An 18,389-nucleotide genomic window follows, 5' to 3' on the forward strand; every position below is an offset into this window, starting at 1 on the left:
TGTCACAAACTGTCACACCCTGATCTGTTTCACCTGTCCTTGTGATTGTCTCCATCCCCTCCAGGTGTCACTTATTTCCCCCAGTGTATTTATCTCTGTGTTTCCTATCTCTCTGTGCCAGATCGTCTTGTATGTTTATCAAGTCAACCAGCGTATTTTTTCCCGTACTCATTTTTCAATTCTCCTTTTGCTAGTCCTCCCGGTTCGGACCCTTGTCTGTTTTCTGGACTCTATGCCCGACCTGCCTGACCATTCTGACTGCCCTGACCTCGAGCCTGCCTGCCCTTCGGTACCTCCTGGACTCTGATCTGATATTGACATTTTGCCTGTCCATGACCATTCTCTTGCCTACTCCCCTTTGGATTTATTAAACATCTTAAACTCCAACCATCTGCCTCCTGTGTCTGCATTTGGGTCTCGCCTTGAGTCATGATACATAGTGCGGTCGCACCCAGCTCTTATCTGTATACCCAGGCTAACTAAGTCACACAAGACAACAAGCTTGCATCAGCAAAAAAAATCACAAGCATATGCAATGGACAATTCTCTAAGTAAAAACAGCATAGTATGTCTAATTTAGAAATTTTCCATGACAAGACAGTGATTTGTTTTAGGGAAACTGGTTGGTATGCCGAGTCAGGTTGAGGACAGCAGCAATCTTCAAATGACCATTTCCTCACCAGCTATGACAGCATTCTCGGGTACTTCAAAATATGATTCCTTTACACGGTTCCTATCCACCAGTGGTCAATAACCTTTTCTGAGTCAAAATCACTTTCTGAGTCAAAATGCAAGCCGAGATCTACCGCTCAGATTTTTTAAAAACATGACTTAAAAAACATGAGCCTATGCAACATTAACAAATTAAAAACAGTTATGTAGCAATGAGGTTTGTGCAGTAAGCTATAGGCCCAAAACATTATCACTGCATATTGGCTACGCTTGAATTGCCCAGCCGATGTTGTTCTTCTCAGACCATCTTTTTAAATTATATTTCAAAATTGTAGGTATATGATCACACTGGTAATATATCATTTCTTATGTTACTAGTGAGGCACAGCTGAGTGAGCATAATAATTAGCTTGTTTTGTTTACTGTGCTGATGGCCTGCATCTGATGGTCAGTCTGAGGGGAGGCTGCCTCTCACCTGACTCACTGTCCCTCCTCTCTCCCTCCCTCAACTGAGAAAAGGGGACACAGTCTTCCAGCTGATGGTGAGGCTTAAGTTGCACTGCATTACTTCTGCCTCATGAAGCAATTAATGTTGTTACTCCTATGACCAGAGAAATAACAACAACGCAAGCTTATCGAAACACTCGCATTTTATAGCTTATAAAACTGATGAACTAAGTGCTGACAGTGCTGAATAACAACTTAAACATGAACTCACTCATAAAAACAGCACCTCTCTGCTGTATTTGTTGAGTCTCTCTCTACTCATGGTTTGAACTGTTCTGAAATCTCACAGGATCAACTTTGCTGTGAGTTCAATGCTTCTTTTTACATTCTATGGAGCGAGGAAACTGTGTAGACACGGTGATCTGAAATATCTGATTGACTAGCATTAGGCCTATAGGTGCACTTGATTTGCTATCTGGGCCTGCTGGTTAGGCAGAGTTCTACCTTCAGACACATGAAATGGTTTAAAATGGGAACACGTTGCCTTCCCAGCGCTATGGCTGCTGAATCAAGTGCCCCTACCGTCAACAGCGGGAAACGGAAAGAAAAGGAACACACGGCTTTATTGTTGGGTTTATAACAGAAATTCATCGCGATCGACCGGTTGGCGACCACTGCTGTACACCTATATTACAAACACACAAGGCACACCTCACTGACTAGTCTCTGTCTCTGTATCCTTCTAGATCACCACCCTGATCAATCACAAAGACAAACCAAAGAAGTCTGAGCGGACGCAGCAGGCCATACAGAAGGTGGGTCAGGCTGTTAGTGTTGCTGTGGGTCGCTTCGTTGCCGTGGGCGAGGCCATTGCCGTGGAGAACGAGGAGCTGAAGGAGGAGATGGGCATGGCCTGCTTCGAGGCCCGCAGAGCAGGTAACTGGATCTGCGTCTGAAATGACTTCCTAAATGGCATCCTAGTGCACTCTATAGGGAAGAAGGTGCCATTTTAAATGCAGTCCAACGAAGGGAGTGTTTTTGCTGTTTTCATCATAAATACATTTTTAAAATGGGTCGGAAACTTTCCATGGGAAGGTAAGCCCTTGAATTTGGTGAATTGTGCTTAAATTCACACAAAAAAATTAGCTTATAACAGTGAACCTTTTTTTGTGGGATACAGAGAAGGCCATTCTAGGTCTTGTGGCATATTTTGGTTAAACTATCCCCAAATCAATGGAATTGCAACCCTCTGCATGCACAGGTCATTCTTCCATCACATGTACAGCTGATTCTCAGGATCTTGCACACTAATGAGATGCTATTGAGCCTGCGCTACATATTATATGAACCAAGGACTACATGCTTTCTGGTAAGTTTTGATTACAATACTGGGTGGGGTGAATATATTTTATATGACATACGTTATTTTTTGTTAACTAGTAAATAGTACCCTATAACAAAGTGTGTTTAAATAATTTCTAATTTATAAACCATTTCTGCTAGTTCATTTTTGCTACAATGTGGGTTTTAGCTTGCTTGAGCCTGCTAACCGAGGAGTGGTAGTTCATTTATTTCCACACATTTGTCTTACAAAGGAGTTGTTTAATCTAACTGCTTAACTATTTATCTGCACAGGGAATTGTATTCAGAGTTTTCAACATTTTTTTTCCTAATCTTTACAGGAAAATGCCATGAGCACTATCTCATGTGTGGAGACATTTCACTGCAGCTAATGTAGAATGAAATGTTGTGTACATTTGCAAATACTGTGCCAAATCATATGTGAAGAATGCAACAAAGATGCAGAATCATCTGACCAAGTGCATAACGTTCCCTCAGCACTCACAACAAGCAACCTCTGACAAAAGTCCCTCTACTTCTATTCGAGGTGAAAATTATGAATCAGACACCTTATTGTTGTGTCTTTGGCTATGCCGGATTAAGTGATATTACATGCTATTCTATAAAATCCTTTCTCTGTAATTAATATTACCTGATTGAGCTAATCATGTAAATGTAATTAACTAGAAAGTCGGAGCACCACAAAATAATATTTATAGAGCAGTTATCTTCCAAATAAACTCTTAAAGACCAAATAATATTTTACATCAATATCAATCGTCACCTTATTTCAGTCTCATCTGAAAGTTCTAAATTAGGGGCGGCAGGGTAGCCTAGTAGTTAGAGCGTTGGACTAGTAACTGGAAGGTTGCAAGTTCAAATCCCTGAACTGACAAGGTACAAATCTGTCGTTCTGTCCCTGAACAGGCAGTTAACCCACTGTTCCTAGGTGTCATTGAAAATAAGAATTTGTTTTTAACTGACTTGCCTAGTTAAATAAAGGTGATTTTTTAAAATAAATTCTTGGTTAACTTCCCGAACCCTTGCTAACAAGTTGAATCAGCAAAACAAGACAGCTACTCTATCGCAGGCAGCTACTCTATCGCAAATACAGAATCTTATGCATTCTAAATTACCGCCCATTTGGAAAAGGAAAATGCAATAAATATTTACTCTGAGCTGCTCTTCGGTAGGTTGGTCGTAGATGCTGGTCGTGTTGGCCAACAGAGATCTTCCTGTCCTCCGAAGAATGTCTCTGGTGGTACATTTTCATATCACAGTCTGCTGATATGGATAGCCCCATCAAGAGGATCCTCCTGGATGATGTATTTTGGGAGAGAGTAGTAAGCAGCCTGAAACTCCTGAAACCTATAGCAGTAGCCATTGCACGGATTTAGGGAGACAATGCCATCCTGCCTGATGTTCAGACTCTGCTTTCAGATGTAAGAGAATAAATCCGTACTGCCCTGCACACTTCACTGTTGATTCAAGCAGAGGAAACTGCAGTTCTGAAATACATCAAAAAGCGTGAAGACTTCTGCCCATACACACCGCAGCGTACATGTTGGACCCCAAGTATGCTGGCAAGAGCATCCTGTCTGGTGCAGAGATCAACAAGGCCTATGGTTTCATCACTACTGTGTCTTGCAACCTTGGCCTGGCTGAGGGAAAGGTTCTTGGCAGTCTGGTGAAGTACACTTCCAAGCAAGGGCTTTGGGATGGAGATGCAATATGGCAATCGTGCCAACATATCTCATCAGCCACCTGGTGGAAGGGACGTTGTGGATCCGAGGCTCTTTCCCCTGTTGCCTCCATCAGCCTCCAAATCCCAAGAACATAAGCCGCCTCAGAGCGCAACTGGTCTTTGTTTGGGAACACACACACCAAAGCATGCAACAGGCTGACCAATACAAGGGTTGAAAAATTGGTGGCTATCTGGGAAAATTTGAGGCTTTTTGAGCCTAACAACGAGCCATCCTCAACAAGGTTGGAAAGTGACAGTGAAAATGAGGCCTCAGAGTCTGAGGTTCAAGAGGTGGACATTGAGGAGGTCCAGGGAGAAGACATGGAAGCCTGAGAGGAAGACAACCAAAGCTTTAGTTTCGAGACTATCATTTTACAGATGTACTGTATGTTGAAAACATTTTTGGGAGATGTGATGGATCATTGGGGATCATTCAATATTCCCTTTCTTTTGTTGTTCAGTGAAATCATCCCATGTGAACGTCATTTCATTTCAGTCAACGCATTTAATTAAAGTTCAATTCGTAACTAAATGTTTTTTGTTTTTTTCTATTGGAAGGATTTAATCATTTGCAATTATGTCTACTTACGATACGGTAAAAGGTTTATGTTTCTGTCTCCATATGATATGGTAAATATATCCAATGCAAAAAAACATCTACGTTTAAATAGTATTAATATTAATTTGCATATATTTCCGTTAATTCCCATATATTCCCGTTAATTCCCATATATTCCCACGGAAAGTTTCCACCTCTGAATATTCCCCAAATGTGCAACCCTAACTCTGCCTATTCAACATATTTGCACTGGAGGTGTTCAGAAGTCAAATACTGTTGTTTTTGTTAGTTTTGAGTGAAGTTTAGTTTAAGTTTGCAAGACTAGAGGCTAGAGGGAAGTGACGTTGGTTATGTTCTTTCCTGAGGGGGGAAATGCAGAGACAGAGAACAGAACAGTATGAGTAAGGTTTGGAAAAGGAGAGAGCTGTGTAATTTGAGGCTGAAGTGTTTGTGTACCAGGCAGGCAGGGCTGCAGGCGTAATGAAGGTTATTCTGAGGTTTGCTTGCTCTGTCTTCTGGACAGAGTTCACTCATCTTCAGTATCTTCTCTCGCTCAGAGGGATATATAGAGAGAGAATCTCGCCTGTTCTCAGCTGTCGGCAGTTGAATCCTTTGCTTAGAGAGACAAATAGAGAAACTGGGACGTGTGACCTTGTGCCCCCCTCTTTCAACACTTTTCCATGAGCCCATGCAACTAAATATACCTACAAACGCCGACCCTTTATCTCTTCATCATAACTGTCCAGTCATTCTCGGAATAACTACCACATGCCGTGGGAGGAGGATATCTACACCGCAGCTATCAACACTCTTTTAAAAGAAACAGAGTAATATATTTTTGAGCCGGCTTTGCAACTCTTATCAAGTGAAAAATAGCAGGATGAATAGGGTGTCAAAGGCCCAATCAAAGTCTTATCCTGTTGATATATGAAGTCCAAAACAAAATCTCACAGGGTAAGAATTTAGAAGCCAACACGGGATAATAGGTTCATGTGGGGAGACACGGCATGTGTAACAGTGTGTTTAATCTCCCAGTGTGCTGATTTGAAAAGCGCTGAACCCAAACAAAAGCGAGCTGGTGGGAAGCGTCAGCCAGAGTAGCCCACTGTAGCCAATTTTATTCCTTCCACTCCTCCTTTCTTACGTTTTCTTACCTTACTCTATTGAGGGAATATTTGACCTTTACCGTTAAAAAGACAGAAAGTGAACTTTTCCCTCCGTCGTTCTGGGACGGAATGAAGTTGTCTTCTCTGTGATGGAAAGAAAGAAAGAAAGAAAGAAAGAAAGAAAGAAAGAAAGAAAGAAAGAAAGAAAGAAAGAAGGGGAAAGGAAAGGAAGGCAAAGCTTTAAATCTGCGGGAAGAGGAGAATGATTGACAGCCTCTTAAAGTGTAGCCAGAGGGAGGAAGAGACAAGGCGAACCTCCTCCAGCGCAGGGAGGCAGGAAGGCAGGCAAAGACACAGGGAGACAGGCAGGGAGTGAGGGAAGCAAACAAGGAGGATGGAGGTAGGAAGGCATGCAGGCAGGAAGCGTAATGAAATAAATAAAAAAGGTGATTACGTTACATTCATTTGGTGATCTCCATCATGGGGCGATGTCGTAGAGAGGGGGCAATGAGGCATAGTTGTTGGCTTCAATCTGTTCTGCTTGACCAGACCAAACATATTATGCCGCTAACTAAGGTTTTAGGAGGCAGATACTGTATTGAGAGTTTAGTGAGTGTGTAAAAGGGCACCACAGTCCTGTATCTCTCAAACGGTGTATGTCAGTGCAACATGCAGGCTGTAGACTACATAATATCACAATCACTCTGTTACAAGGCTCTTTTTATGGTCAGGACTCGGCCAGTTACAAGACTCCACAGGTTTTAATCATTTCAAGTGTTCATCCCATTCGAATAGCAAGCAGCAGAAAACAAACAATTCCCATAAAAAGAGATCTTAGCGATAAAGAGAACAAGAAGACGAATGAGCAACACTGTTACAACATTCTTGGGAAGCATGAAGGGGGACATTTGGCACAGCTTAATCGAACTCCATGCAGCTTCTGGACCGTATTCTGATGTTCAGCAATATTATTTGTGAGCTATGCTGAATGTTTCAGCTGGTTTGGGGGATTCTGGCATCCACAAGGGGCTGTCGAATGTAATCAGTGCGTCGGTGCACTTTATTTTGGATTGCAAACCAACCCAAACAAGGAGCCAAACCATGCAGCCAACGTGATACAAGTCTTCCCCACCTCCCTTCTCTCTCGCTCTCTCTCGCTCTCTTTCTACTGCCCGAGACTATTTTAGTTATGATTCTTCAGCCCAATATTTACATGTTGGTTTTCCTTTTCCGTTGTGCACCCAGGGTTGTTTTGGAGTTCCGTGAAGGAATTAGCGACCCTCCAGTGTACCAGCCTCTCAGTTTGAAATGGCCTGGTCATGCCGCTCAGAGGGCGTGCCAGCTGGCCTTAGCATTGGCTGGCATCACATTGCTGCAGTGCCACCGAGCTGAATATAAGCCTGTCCAGGATGAGATGTTCCCACTGGGGTTTATGGTGCTACCGTTGACTGACAGGAGAGCAGAGGAGAAGAGAAGAGAAAGGAGGGGAGGAGCCTCTCAACTGTCACATAGGGCACCATGGGAAGGGAACCTAAAGGGTTTTATCTCTAACAAAGTGGAGCTGAATTCTGGATGTCACTTTTTAGTTTATGCAACTTTTAACTTTTAAGTTTTTGGATAATGGGGTTTGCATGAAACCACTGTGAAGAAATATGACCAAGTATTAGAACATTTAGATAAAGTGATAATGTACGATACATTGTACCTCTGAAAATGTTGTATGGTGTTTCTATGCTGAATGATATAGAACAATTCCAAAAGATTTGATCATCATCACCCTCCCCCTTCTCCTCCCCTTACTCCTTCTGATCATCATCATCATCACCCTTCTCCTGACCTTACTCCTCCTGATCATCATCATCATCACCCTCCCCCTTCTCCTCCTCTTACTCCTTCTGATCATCATCATCATCACCCTTCTCCTGACCTTACTCCTCCTGATCATCATCATCATCACCCTCCCCCTTCTCCTCTTATTCCTTCTAATCATCATCATCATCACCCTTCTCCTGACCTTACTCCTCCTGATCATCATCATCATCACCCTCCCCCTTCTCCTCTTATTCCTTCTAATCATCATCATCATCACCCTCCCCCTTCTCCTCTTATTCCTTCTGATCATCATCATCACCCTCCCCCTTCTCCTCCTCTTATTCCTGCTGATCATCATCATCATCACCCTCCCCCTTCTCCTCCTCTTTCTCCTCCTGATCATCATCACCCTTCTCCTCCTCTTTCTCCTCCTGATCATCATCATCATCACCCTCCCCCTTCTCCTCCTCTTACTTCTCCTGATCATCATCACCCTCCCCCTACTCCTCCTCTTTCTTCTCCTGATCATCATCATCACCCTCCCCCTTCTCCTCCTCTTACTTCTCCTGATCATCATCACCCTCCCCCTTCTCCTCCTCTTTCTCCTCCTGATCATCATCATCATCACCCTCCCCCTTCTCCTCCTCTTACTTCTCCTGATCATCATCACCCTCCCCCTACTCCTCCTCTTTCTTCTCCTGATAATCATCATCACCCTCCCCATTCTCCTCCTCTTTCTCCTCCTGATCATCATCATCATCACCCTCCCCCTACTCCTCCTCTTACTCCTCCTGATCATCATCATCACCCTCACCCTACTCCTCTTACTCCTCCTGACCTTCATCATCACCCTCTACCTTCTCCTCTTACTCCTCCTGATCATCATCACCCTCCCCCTTCTCTTCCTCTTACTTCTCTTGATCATCATCACCCTCCCCTTCTCCTCCTCTTACTTCTCCTGATCATCATCACCCTCCCCTTCTCCTCCTCTTTCTCCTCCTGATCATCATCATCATCACCCTCCCCCTTCTCCTCCTCTTTCTCCTCCTGATCATCATCATCATCACCCTCCCCCTTCTCCTCCTCTTACTTCTCCTGATCATCATCACCCTCCCCCTACTCCTCCTCTTTCTTCTCCTGATCATCATCATCACCCTCCCCATTCTCCTCCTCTTTCTCCTCCTGACCATCATCATCACCCTTCCCCTTCTCCTCTTACTCCTCCTGATCATCATCATCACCCTCTCCCTTCTCCTCCTCTTACTCCTCCTGACCTTCATCATCACCCTCCACCTTCTCCTCTTACTCCTCCTGATCATCATCACCCTCCCCCTTCTCTTCCTCTTACTTCTCCTGATCATCATCATCATCCTCACCCTACTCCTCTTACTTCTCCTGATCATCATAATCTTTACCCTCCCCCTTCTCCTCTTTCTCCACCTGATCATCATCATCATCACCCTCCCTCTTCTCCTCTTTCTCCACCTGATCATCATCATCATCACCCTCCCCCTTATCCTCCTCTTACTCCTCCTGACCATCATCATCATCACCCTCCCCCTTCTCCTCTTACTCCTCCTGACCATCATCATCACCCTCCCCCTTCTCCTCTTACTCCTCCTGACCATCATCATCACCCTCCCCGTTCTCCTCTTACTCCTTCTGATCATCATCACCCTCCCCCTTCTCCTCCTCTTACTCCTCCTGACCATCATCATCATCACCCTCCCCCTTCTCCTCTTACTTCTCCTGACCATCATCATCACCCTCCCCCTCCCCCCCTACTCCTCCTGACCATCATCATCACCCTCCCCCTCCCCCCCTACTCCTCCTGACCATCATCATCACCCTCCCCGTTCTCCTCTTACTCCTTCTGATCATCATCACCCTCCCCCTTCTCCTCTTACTCCTCCTGATCATCATCATCATCACCCTCCCCATTCTCCTCCTCTTACTCTTCCTGATCATCATCACCCTCCCCTTCTCCTCCTCTTACTCCTCCTGACCATCATCATCATCACCCTCCCCCTTCTCCTCTTACTTCTCCTGACCATCATCATCACCCTCCCCTCCCCCTACTCCTCCTGACCATCATCATCACCCTCCCCCTCCCCCCTACTCCTCCTGACCATCATCATCACCCTCCCCGTTCTCCTCTTACTCCTTCTGATCATCATCACCCTCCCCCTTCTCCTCTTACTCCTCCTGATCATCATCATCATCATCACCCTCCCCATTCTCCTCCTCTTACTCTTCCTGATCATCATCACCCTCCCCTTCTCCTCTTACTCCTCCTGACCATCATCATCATCACCCTCCCCCTTCTCCTCTTACTCCTCCTGACCATCATCATCATCACCCTCCCCTTCTCCTCTTACTCCTCCTGACCATCATCATCATCACCCTCACCCTACTCCTCTTACTCCTCCTGGCCATCATCATCACCCTCACCCTACTCCTCTTACTCCTCCTGATCATCATCATCACCCTCCCCCTTCTCCTCTTACTCCTCCTGATCATCATCATCACCCTCCCCCTTCTCCTCTTACTCCTCCTGATCATCATCATCACCCTCCCCCTTCTCCTCTTACTCCTCCTGATCATCATCATCACCCTCCCCCTTCTCCTCCTCTTACTCCTCCTGACCATCATCATCATCACCCTCCCCCTTCTCCTCTTACTTCTCCTGACCATCATCATCACCCTCCCACTCCCCCCCTACTCCTCCTGACCATCATCATCACCCTCCCCTCCTCCTCTTACTCCTCCTGACCATCATCATCACCCTCCCCTTCTCCTCTTACTCCTTCTGATCATCATCACCCTCCCCCTTCTCCTCTTACTCCTCCTGATCATCATCATCATCACCCTCCCCATTCTCCTCCTCTTACTCTTCCTGATCATCATCACCCTCCCCCTTCTCCTCCTCTTACTCCTCCTGACCATCATCATCATCACCCTCCCCCTTCTCCTCTTACTTCTCCTGACCATCATCATCACCCTCCCCCTCCCCCCTACTCCTCCTGACCATCATCATCATCACCCTCACCCTACTCCTCTTACTCCTCCTGGCCATCATCATCACCCTCACCCTACTCCTCTTACTCCTCCTGATCATAATCATCACCCTCCCCCTTCTCCTCTTACTCCTCCTGATCATCATCATCATCACCCTCCCCATTCTCCTCCTCTTACTCTTCCTGATCATCATCACCCTCCCCCTTCTCCTCTTACTCCTCCTGACCATAATCATCATCACCCTCCCCCTTCTCCTCTTACTCCTCCTGATCATCATCATCACCCTCCCCCTTCTCCTCTTACTCCTCCTGATCATCATCATCACCCTCCCCCTTCTCCTCTTACTCCTCCTGATCATCATCATCATCACCCTCCCCATTCTCCTCCTCTTACTCTTCCTGATCATCATCACCTTCTCCTCTTACTCCTCCTGACCATCATCATCATCACCCTCCCCCTTCTCCTCTTACTCCTCCTGATCATCATCATCACCCTCCCCCTTCTCCTCCTCTTTCACCTCCTCCACAGATAACCAATATTCTATAAATAGGATGAAAAAAGGGAATTTCATGCTTATCTGAACACTTGCAGCCATTCTCATGATGTGTCATTCATTTCACAATTTAAGAAATCAACATTTGAAGCATATTTCTTAGGACAGTTGCTCTTCTGAATGGCAATTTAGGAGAATTCATTGCGGGAAAATGACACTTTATCATTTCCGCTGTAAAACAGTATATCAGCAGATATATTGGTATCGGTAAGTTTTGTCTCCCCAAAAATCGGAATTGGTATCAGACCCCAAAAACCTATCGGTCGGGCTCTAAAAACCATTATCATCCTCCGTCCTTTTTGTCCTCTAGGAGATGCCATAGCCCAGCTGACAGACGTTGGGACTGCGGTGACTCGCCCTGTGGACGGACGCACAACAGTGTTCAGTGACCGGACAGGCATGGTGAAGGCCGCCCGCATGCTCCTCTCCTCCGTCACCAAAGTCCTGGTCCTCGCAGACCGCATCGTTATCAAACAGATCATCACCTCACGCAACAAAGTAGGTCCCATCGTCATCAAACAGATCATCACCTCACGCAACAAAGTAGGTCCCATCGTCATCAAACAGATCATTAAGTAGTTACCGCTTCCGACCACACAGTATAGATATAGGGCTTTAGATGCACACAGACTCACAGAACAAAGTAGATACAGACAGTCTCACACACACACACACACACACAGAACAAAGTAGGTACAGACAGTCTCACACACACACACACATACACACACACACACCCAGCACACCCAGCACACCCAGCACTGGCAACTCCATCCTCCTTCCAGTCTATCCGATCCTATCTGAGCTCCATGACACAGTACAGGAGAACTCCTCTGCTGCTGTGGAGATAATGGTGGGGGAGTAGCAGCACATTCACATAAAAGGACCAGGCCCTGTTTCTATTCCTGCTGCTTTCAGGAACGGGATGTGCTGTGTGTGAGCGTGTGTGGCTCTTAGAGGCGAGGGGGCACACACACACACACACACACACACACACACACACACACACACACACACACACACACACACACACACACACACACACACACACACACACACAGAGTGTAAGGGCCTAATCACGTCCAGTAAGGCCTGTTTGGACAGACGGGCGACAGGTCTGCTCTCATTACTGGCAAACACAATTCAATTTTGAACCCTGTGTCTGTCTGATAACAGCATAGAGCTCCTGCCTGGCTTGCAGGATGTCACTACTGTTTACCCTCCTAGAGCCAAGCCACTCTCTCACACACACATGAACACACACACACACACACACACACACACACACACACACACACACACACACACACACACACACACACACACACACACACACACACACACACACACACACACACACACACACTGCTCCAGATGGATGGATCACGCTGTTTTATAATAGATCCATATTTCATGATGTTTTGGGGGGGTCTGAGAAGTGTTGAAGGTTTGATGCATTATGCATCGGCTGATTTTGTTCAGTGTTGCATGTCAGACAAAGTTGTATCTAAATGCAATACATTTCACTAGTAGCATGTTATCAAGGTACATGTCTTATACAGTAGCTGAAGACATAGTAAGCTAATGATTTCTACATTTTCATGACAGTAGTCATTCCTGTAACTATTGTATACATTAATACACCTTCATACATCATGGGTTCTGTTCCGTCTGTATTGCAGACAGATCCCAGGTTACGCTTTTAACACACCTTCATGCAACACAGAGTTCCGTCTGTATTGCAGACAGATCCCAGGTTACACTTTTAACACACCCTCATGCAACACAGAGTTCCGTCTGTATTGCAGACAGATCCCAGGTTACCCTTTTAACACACCCTCATGCAACACAGAGTTCCGTCTGTATTGCAGACAGATCCCAGGTTACCCTTTTAACACACCCTCATGCAACACGGAGTTCCGTCTGTATTGCAGACAGATCCCAGGTTACCCTTTTAACACACCCTCATGCAACACGGAGTTCCGTCTGTATTGCAGACAGATCCCAGGTTACCCTTTTAACACACCCTCATGCAACACAGAGTTCCGTCTGTATTGCAGACAGATCCCAGGTTACACTTTTAACACACCCTCATGCAACACAGAGTTCCGTCTGTATTGCAGACAGATCCCAGGTTACCCTTTTAACACACCCTCATGCAACACAGAGTTCCGTCTGTATTGCAGACAGATCCCAGGTTACCCTTTTAACACACCCTCATGCAACACGGAGTTCCGTCTGTATTGCAGACAGATCCCAGGTTACCCTTTTAACACACCCTCATGCAACACAGAGTTCCGTCTGTATTGCAGACAGATCCCAGGTTACCCTTTTAACACACCCTCATGCAACACGGAGTTCCGTCTGTATTGCAGACAGATCCCAGGTTACCCTTTTAACACACCCTCATGCAACACGGAGTTCCGTCTGTATTGCAGACAGATCCCAGGTTACCCTTTTAACACACCCTCATGCAACACAGAGTTCCGTCTGTATTGCAGACAGATCCCAGGTTACCCTTTTAACACACCCTCATGCAACACAGAGTTCCGTCTGTATTGCAGACAGATCCCAGGTTACCCTTTTAACACACCCTCATGCAACACAGAGTTCCGTCTGTATTGCAGACAGATCCCAGGTTACCCTTTTAACACACCCTCATGCAACACGGAGTTCCGTCTGTATTGCAGACAGATCCCAGGTTACCCTTTTAACACACCCTCATGCAACACGGAGTTCCGTCTGTATTGCAGACAGATCCCAGGTTACCCTTTTAACACACCTTCATGCAACACGGAGTGTGTTCCATTGTGTACAGTAGAGGTGATTGGGGTAAATCATTGTGATCTGATTGGTTTTTCAGATGCCCCACTCAGCCCCAAGGCCATTGTGATAACTCCTGAGACATGGTGACACCAACATTAATCCTCCTTCCTGTCTCCCTGTTCACCAGACGATTGGAAGACAATACCACTTCTTGTCACTATGACCTTTTCCTGTTTCGACAGACAGGTCCTCCGTGTCGTCTCAGTCAATCAGTCATGACAAACTGCTCTACTAAACACTGCAGCTGGAAAGCGTGGAAAGTGAAATGAATGGCCATCATTTGTATGACGTGGCCAACATTACGAATTTGCTTTGCTACCTCGTTCACATATCTTAAAGCAGCATTTTGCCAGCAGCAAAGGCAGTCTGAGGTGTCAAAGTATTAATATCTCTCACAGCAACTTTGCTCCCTCAAGACATGGTTCTGGCAGAAAGAAATGTGCCATCTTTGAGTTCAGCATGTGGTGTTTAATTCAAGAGTTGTTGTGTGTAATGTGTAGGTGTGGGAGCCAATGGTAGTTACTGTAATAGTGTTCCTGATCTTCCCAGGTGCTAGTAACCTTGGAGCAGCTGGAGAGAGTAAGCACCTTCCAAGAGTTTGTCCAGATCTTCAGCCAGTTCGGGAATCAGATGGTGGAGTTCGCCCACCTGACCGGGGACAGACAGAATGTGAGTATCATCCCTCTCTGATCATGTATTGGGCAAAGTCTTCCTTCTTTCCCCCTTCCTACCAAACACACTGTCATCCAACCAAACACTATGTGCCTCTCCACTCCCCTTCAGCTCTTGATAAACACAGTCTGTCCAGAGAGAGAGCGGGGGGGGGGGTGAGACCCTCCAGATTGTGTACAGTGCCGTGTGCTGTTGGCTCCACATCCACTCAGACAGCAAGATGACACAGATAGCAGGGTGTGTGTGACGAGCCCCTGCTACCCAGACACACGTGCCGTTTGTCTAAACACACACACACACAGAGAGATACACTCCAGGGCTTCTGCACAGGCTTGGTGTGTGTGTGTGTGTGTGTATGTGTTTAGACAAACGGCATGAAAAATGGGTCAGATCTGACTCGCATATCTAAGGAGCGTTTACATCATGAAAGCAGAATGTTGATATGCCTTGATACATTTTGACCGTCAAATCAAACAAACTCTCTATTTGAAATATATCAAGTGCAAAATGTCATATATATAAAACAAAGTTTTACAGAAATAATGAGGCCAGAAAAACTCTGGTGTTCCCCTGTAGTGTCAGCGTCTGCTAATCATGCTTTGATTCATACACAGTCTCTCTGTATGCATCCCTAATGGCTCCCAATTCCCTGTTCCCAAAGCCCAATGGCTAATGCACTAGACAGGGAATAGGTTGCCATTTGGGATAATGGATAAGGTTTATCCAACTGCATTAACTAGCTAATGAAAAGTGTTATCGCTGTGCTGTAGGGAGAGAACGGATCATATTCAGCTTTCCTTCCCTTCTTTTTGTTTAAAGGGGTGTTTCACAAACATGCCACGTCCCCATCTCTCTCTCCGTCTGGAAATCTCCTGGCTCTTCTATTGAGAGACTAACCTAGCGAAGAGCAGGGGAATATAATAACACATCATCACATCTCCTTAGTAATCCATGGCTCTGCGCCTCGAGAAGTCGATTCAGCCTCTCCTGAAAAACACACACACACACACACACACACACACACACACACACACACACACACACACACACACACACACACACACACACACACACACACACACACACACACACACACACACACACACACACACACACACACACACACTAAATCCCTACTGAAGTCTTTGAAACACAGAGAGAGGAGAGAGAGTCCATGGATGTAACTGAGATATCTAGTCTCCTGCCGACTGCGTAATGCTATCTACTGCATTGAGTCGTGCTTCACCAGGTTGGTCTATGAGTAAGAACTCTGATGGCCTGAGAACTAGGCTTTAACTTAACATAGCCTAATAACTCTGTCATATCTTTCCAATCATAGGAATGTGGTCCATATGTATTCAGCATACTCTTTAGGAAGTGCACTATATGGTGAATATTGTGCCATTTGGGATGTGGCCTTGGTCCACTAGTCCAGACCACTATGTTCACACTGTGTGCCTTAGTATTGAAAATCAGTTTTGGACTACTGACTGTCCAAACAGCCAGTTACGTGACCAAATTAGATTTGTGTTTGTACAGACAGCAGTTATTTGCTGACATGGCTACGCTAGTTGTTATAGTAACAATGGGTGTATACGCAGTGGTAAAGACTGATTGGTGGTGGTGCACGTGCTTGATATCACTCAGAAGTTATGTAGCATGCTAAGGTGACAACAGTGTCTGCCATGGACGTTTCCCAGGTGCTTTGAATGTTCAAAATATGCGTGTTTTAAACACTTATAACTTCTTATGGGTAGGTGGGATGGTAGAGGCCCACCTGGCCAACATCCGGTGAAATTGTAGAGCGCGAAATTCAAAAATACCAAGTTAAAATATTTAACATTCTTGTATACATGTGTTATACATCAAAATATAGCTTAACTTCTTGTTAATCCAGCGGCTTTGTCAGATTTTAAAAAGGCTTTAGGTTTGCGAAAGCTAACCATGCAATTATCTGAGGACAGCGCACTGCATACAAACACATGAAAATCATATTTCAACCTGGCAGGTGCGCCACAAAAGTCAGAAATAGCGATATACTGAATGCCTTACCTTTGAAGATCTTATTCTGTTGGCACTCCAAAATGTCCCAGAAACATCACAAATGGTATTTTTGTTCGATAATGTCCTTCTTTATGTCCCAAAAATGTCAATTTATTTGGCGCATTTGATTCAGAAATACACCGGTTTCAACTCGCCCAACATGACTACAAAGTATCTAATAAATTACCTGTAAACTTGGTCCAAACATTTAAAACAACGTTCCTAATCCAACCTAATCCAACATTCACTAACACGTAAATGATCGATCAAATTTAAGACGGAATAAACTGTTTCTAATACCAGATAAAAACAATGTGAAGCGCGCTCCAGTTCACTCGCACCAAAACAGTAGAGTCCATATGGAGTGACACTTACAATGAATAGCGCTACTTCTTCATTTCTCAAAAGAAAAACATCGAACCATTTCTAAAGACTGTTGACATCTAGTGGAAGCCATAGGAACTGCAACCAGGTTCCTATTAATAAGGGTATCCCATAGAAAACCATTGAAAAATCCTATGACCTTAATTTTCCGTTTACCTGGATGGTTTGTCCTCGGGGTTTTGCCTGCCATATCAGTTCTGTTATACTCACAGACATTATTTTAACAGAAAATTTAGAGTGTTGTCTATCCACATCTATCACTTATATGCATATCCTATCTTCTGGGCCTGAGTAACAGGCAGTTTACTTTGGGCATGCTTTTCATCCGGAGGTGAAAATACTTCCCCCTACCCAAGAGAGGTTAAAGCCTCAACGGATAAGATGATCAAACTTTCAAAATGAATCCTTTTTGGCTATCAACAGCAGTCAACTAGCTAGCTAGGTAGCTGTTTAGCTTTCTGTCACATTCACTCATTTGTTTGTAAACAATTAACAAGCTAGTTAGCTGCCACATGTTCTTGTCAAACTGTTAACAGAGTAGCTAGCAAGCAACAAGATATTCCAAAGAACCACTTGAGGACAAAAACATCACATTTGACCTTTCAGACACAAGTCACATGGGCAGGAATCAGGAATCACCTATGAAGGTGGTTTGAAATGTGTCTTGAAATATTAGATTCCATCTGCTTTTTGTCTGTTCAGGCTGCAGGAAATAGAACAGATTCAAATCAGATATGCAAATAAATTGGATTTGAGTGACTTCAAACTGTCAATATGAACACAGCTTAACTGTCCAGTGTTGGTCTCTGTCATTTAGGACCTGAAGGATGAGAATAAGAAGGCCAGGATGGCAGCAGCCAGAGCAGTGCTGGAGAAATGCACCATGATGCTGCTCACTGCGTCCAAGGTGTGTACATCCTACCAATACTGCTAATGTAGTAGGTCAAAGCTGTGAGCTGGAAAACCTTAGTACTGCATGGGTGAAATTAGGCCTTATGGTGGTCATGTCAATTTTCATTCTTTTTTGGAATCAAACCAGTCTAACTTCTCACCTAAAACATAGTTTTTGTGTTAAATATACATTTGAAGTCGGACGTTTACATACACTTTAGCCAATACATTTCAACTCTGTTTTTCACAATTCCTGACATTTAATCCTAGTAAAAATTCCCTTAGTTCAGTTAGGATGACCACTTTATTTTAAGAATGTGA

At 44.8% G+C, this 18,389-nt stretch overlaps 1 protein-coding gene and 1 long non-coding RNA gene across 9 annotated transcripts in view; both read left to right on the top strand.

The window, feature by feature from the left end:
- LOC118397968 (alpha-catulin-like) overlaps window positions 1-18,389 on the top strand; it is a 151,944-nt gene that overhangs the window by 68,428 nt on the left and 65,127 nt on the right. For 3 of the 8 annotated variants that reach the window (XM_052470015.1, XM_052470017.1, XM_052470016.1), the window contains exons 2-5: window positions 1,866-2,055; window positions 11,563-11,795; window positions 14,628-14,747; window positions 17,995-18,084. In XM_052470015.1, the coding sequence (XP_052325975.1) occupies window positions 1,866-2,055; window positions 11,563-11,795; window positions 14,628-14,747; window positions 17,995-18,084 (633 nt within the window). Of the gene's footprint in view, window positions 1-1,865; window positions 2,056-2,377; window positions 2,489-11,562; window positions 11,796-14,627; window positions 14,748-17,994; window positions 18,085-18,389 lie in introns of those variants that run through there. The other 5 variants (XM_052470018.1, XM_052470019.1, XM_052470022.1 and 2 more) reach the window with 4 other exon arrangements.
- Window positions 13,038-14,595, top strand: LOC127909305 (uncharacterized). The gene is made up of 3 exons (XR_008070712.1): window positions 13,038-13,134; window positions 13,513-13,575; window positions 13,702-14,595. It is a non-coding gene; the product is annotated as an uncharacterized LOC127909305 (long non-coding RNA).

The sequence above is a fragment of the Oncorhynchus keta genome, chromosome 19 (assembly GCF_023373465.1).
Source record: "Oncorhynchus keta strain PuntledgeMale-10-30-2019 chromosome 19, Oket_V2, whole genome shotgun sequence".
Classification (NCBI taxonomy): Eukaryota; Metazoa; Chordata; class Actinopteri; order Salmoniformes; family Salmonidae; genus Oncorhynchus; species Oncorhynchus keta.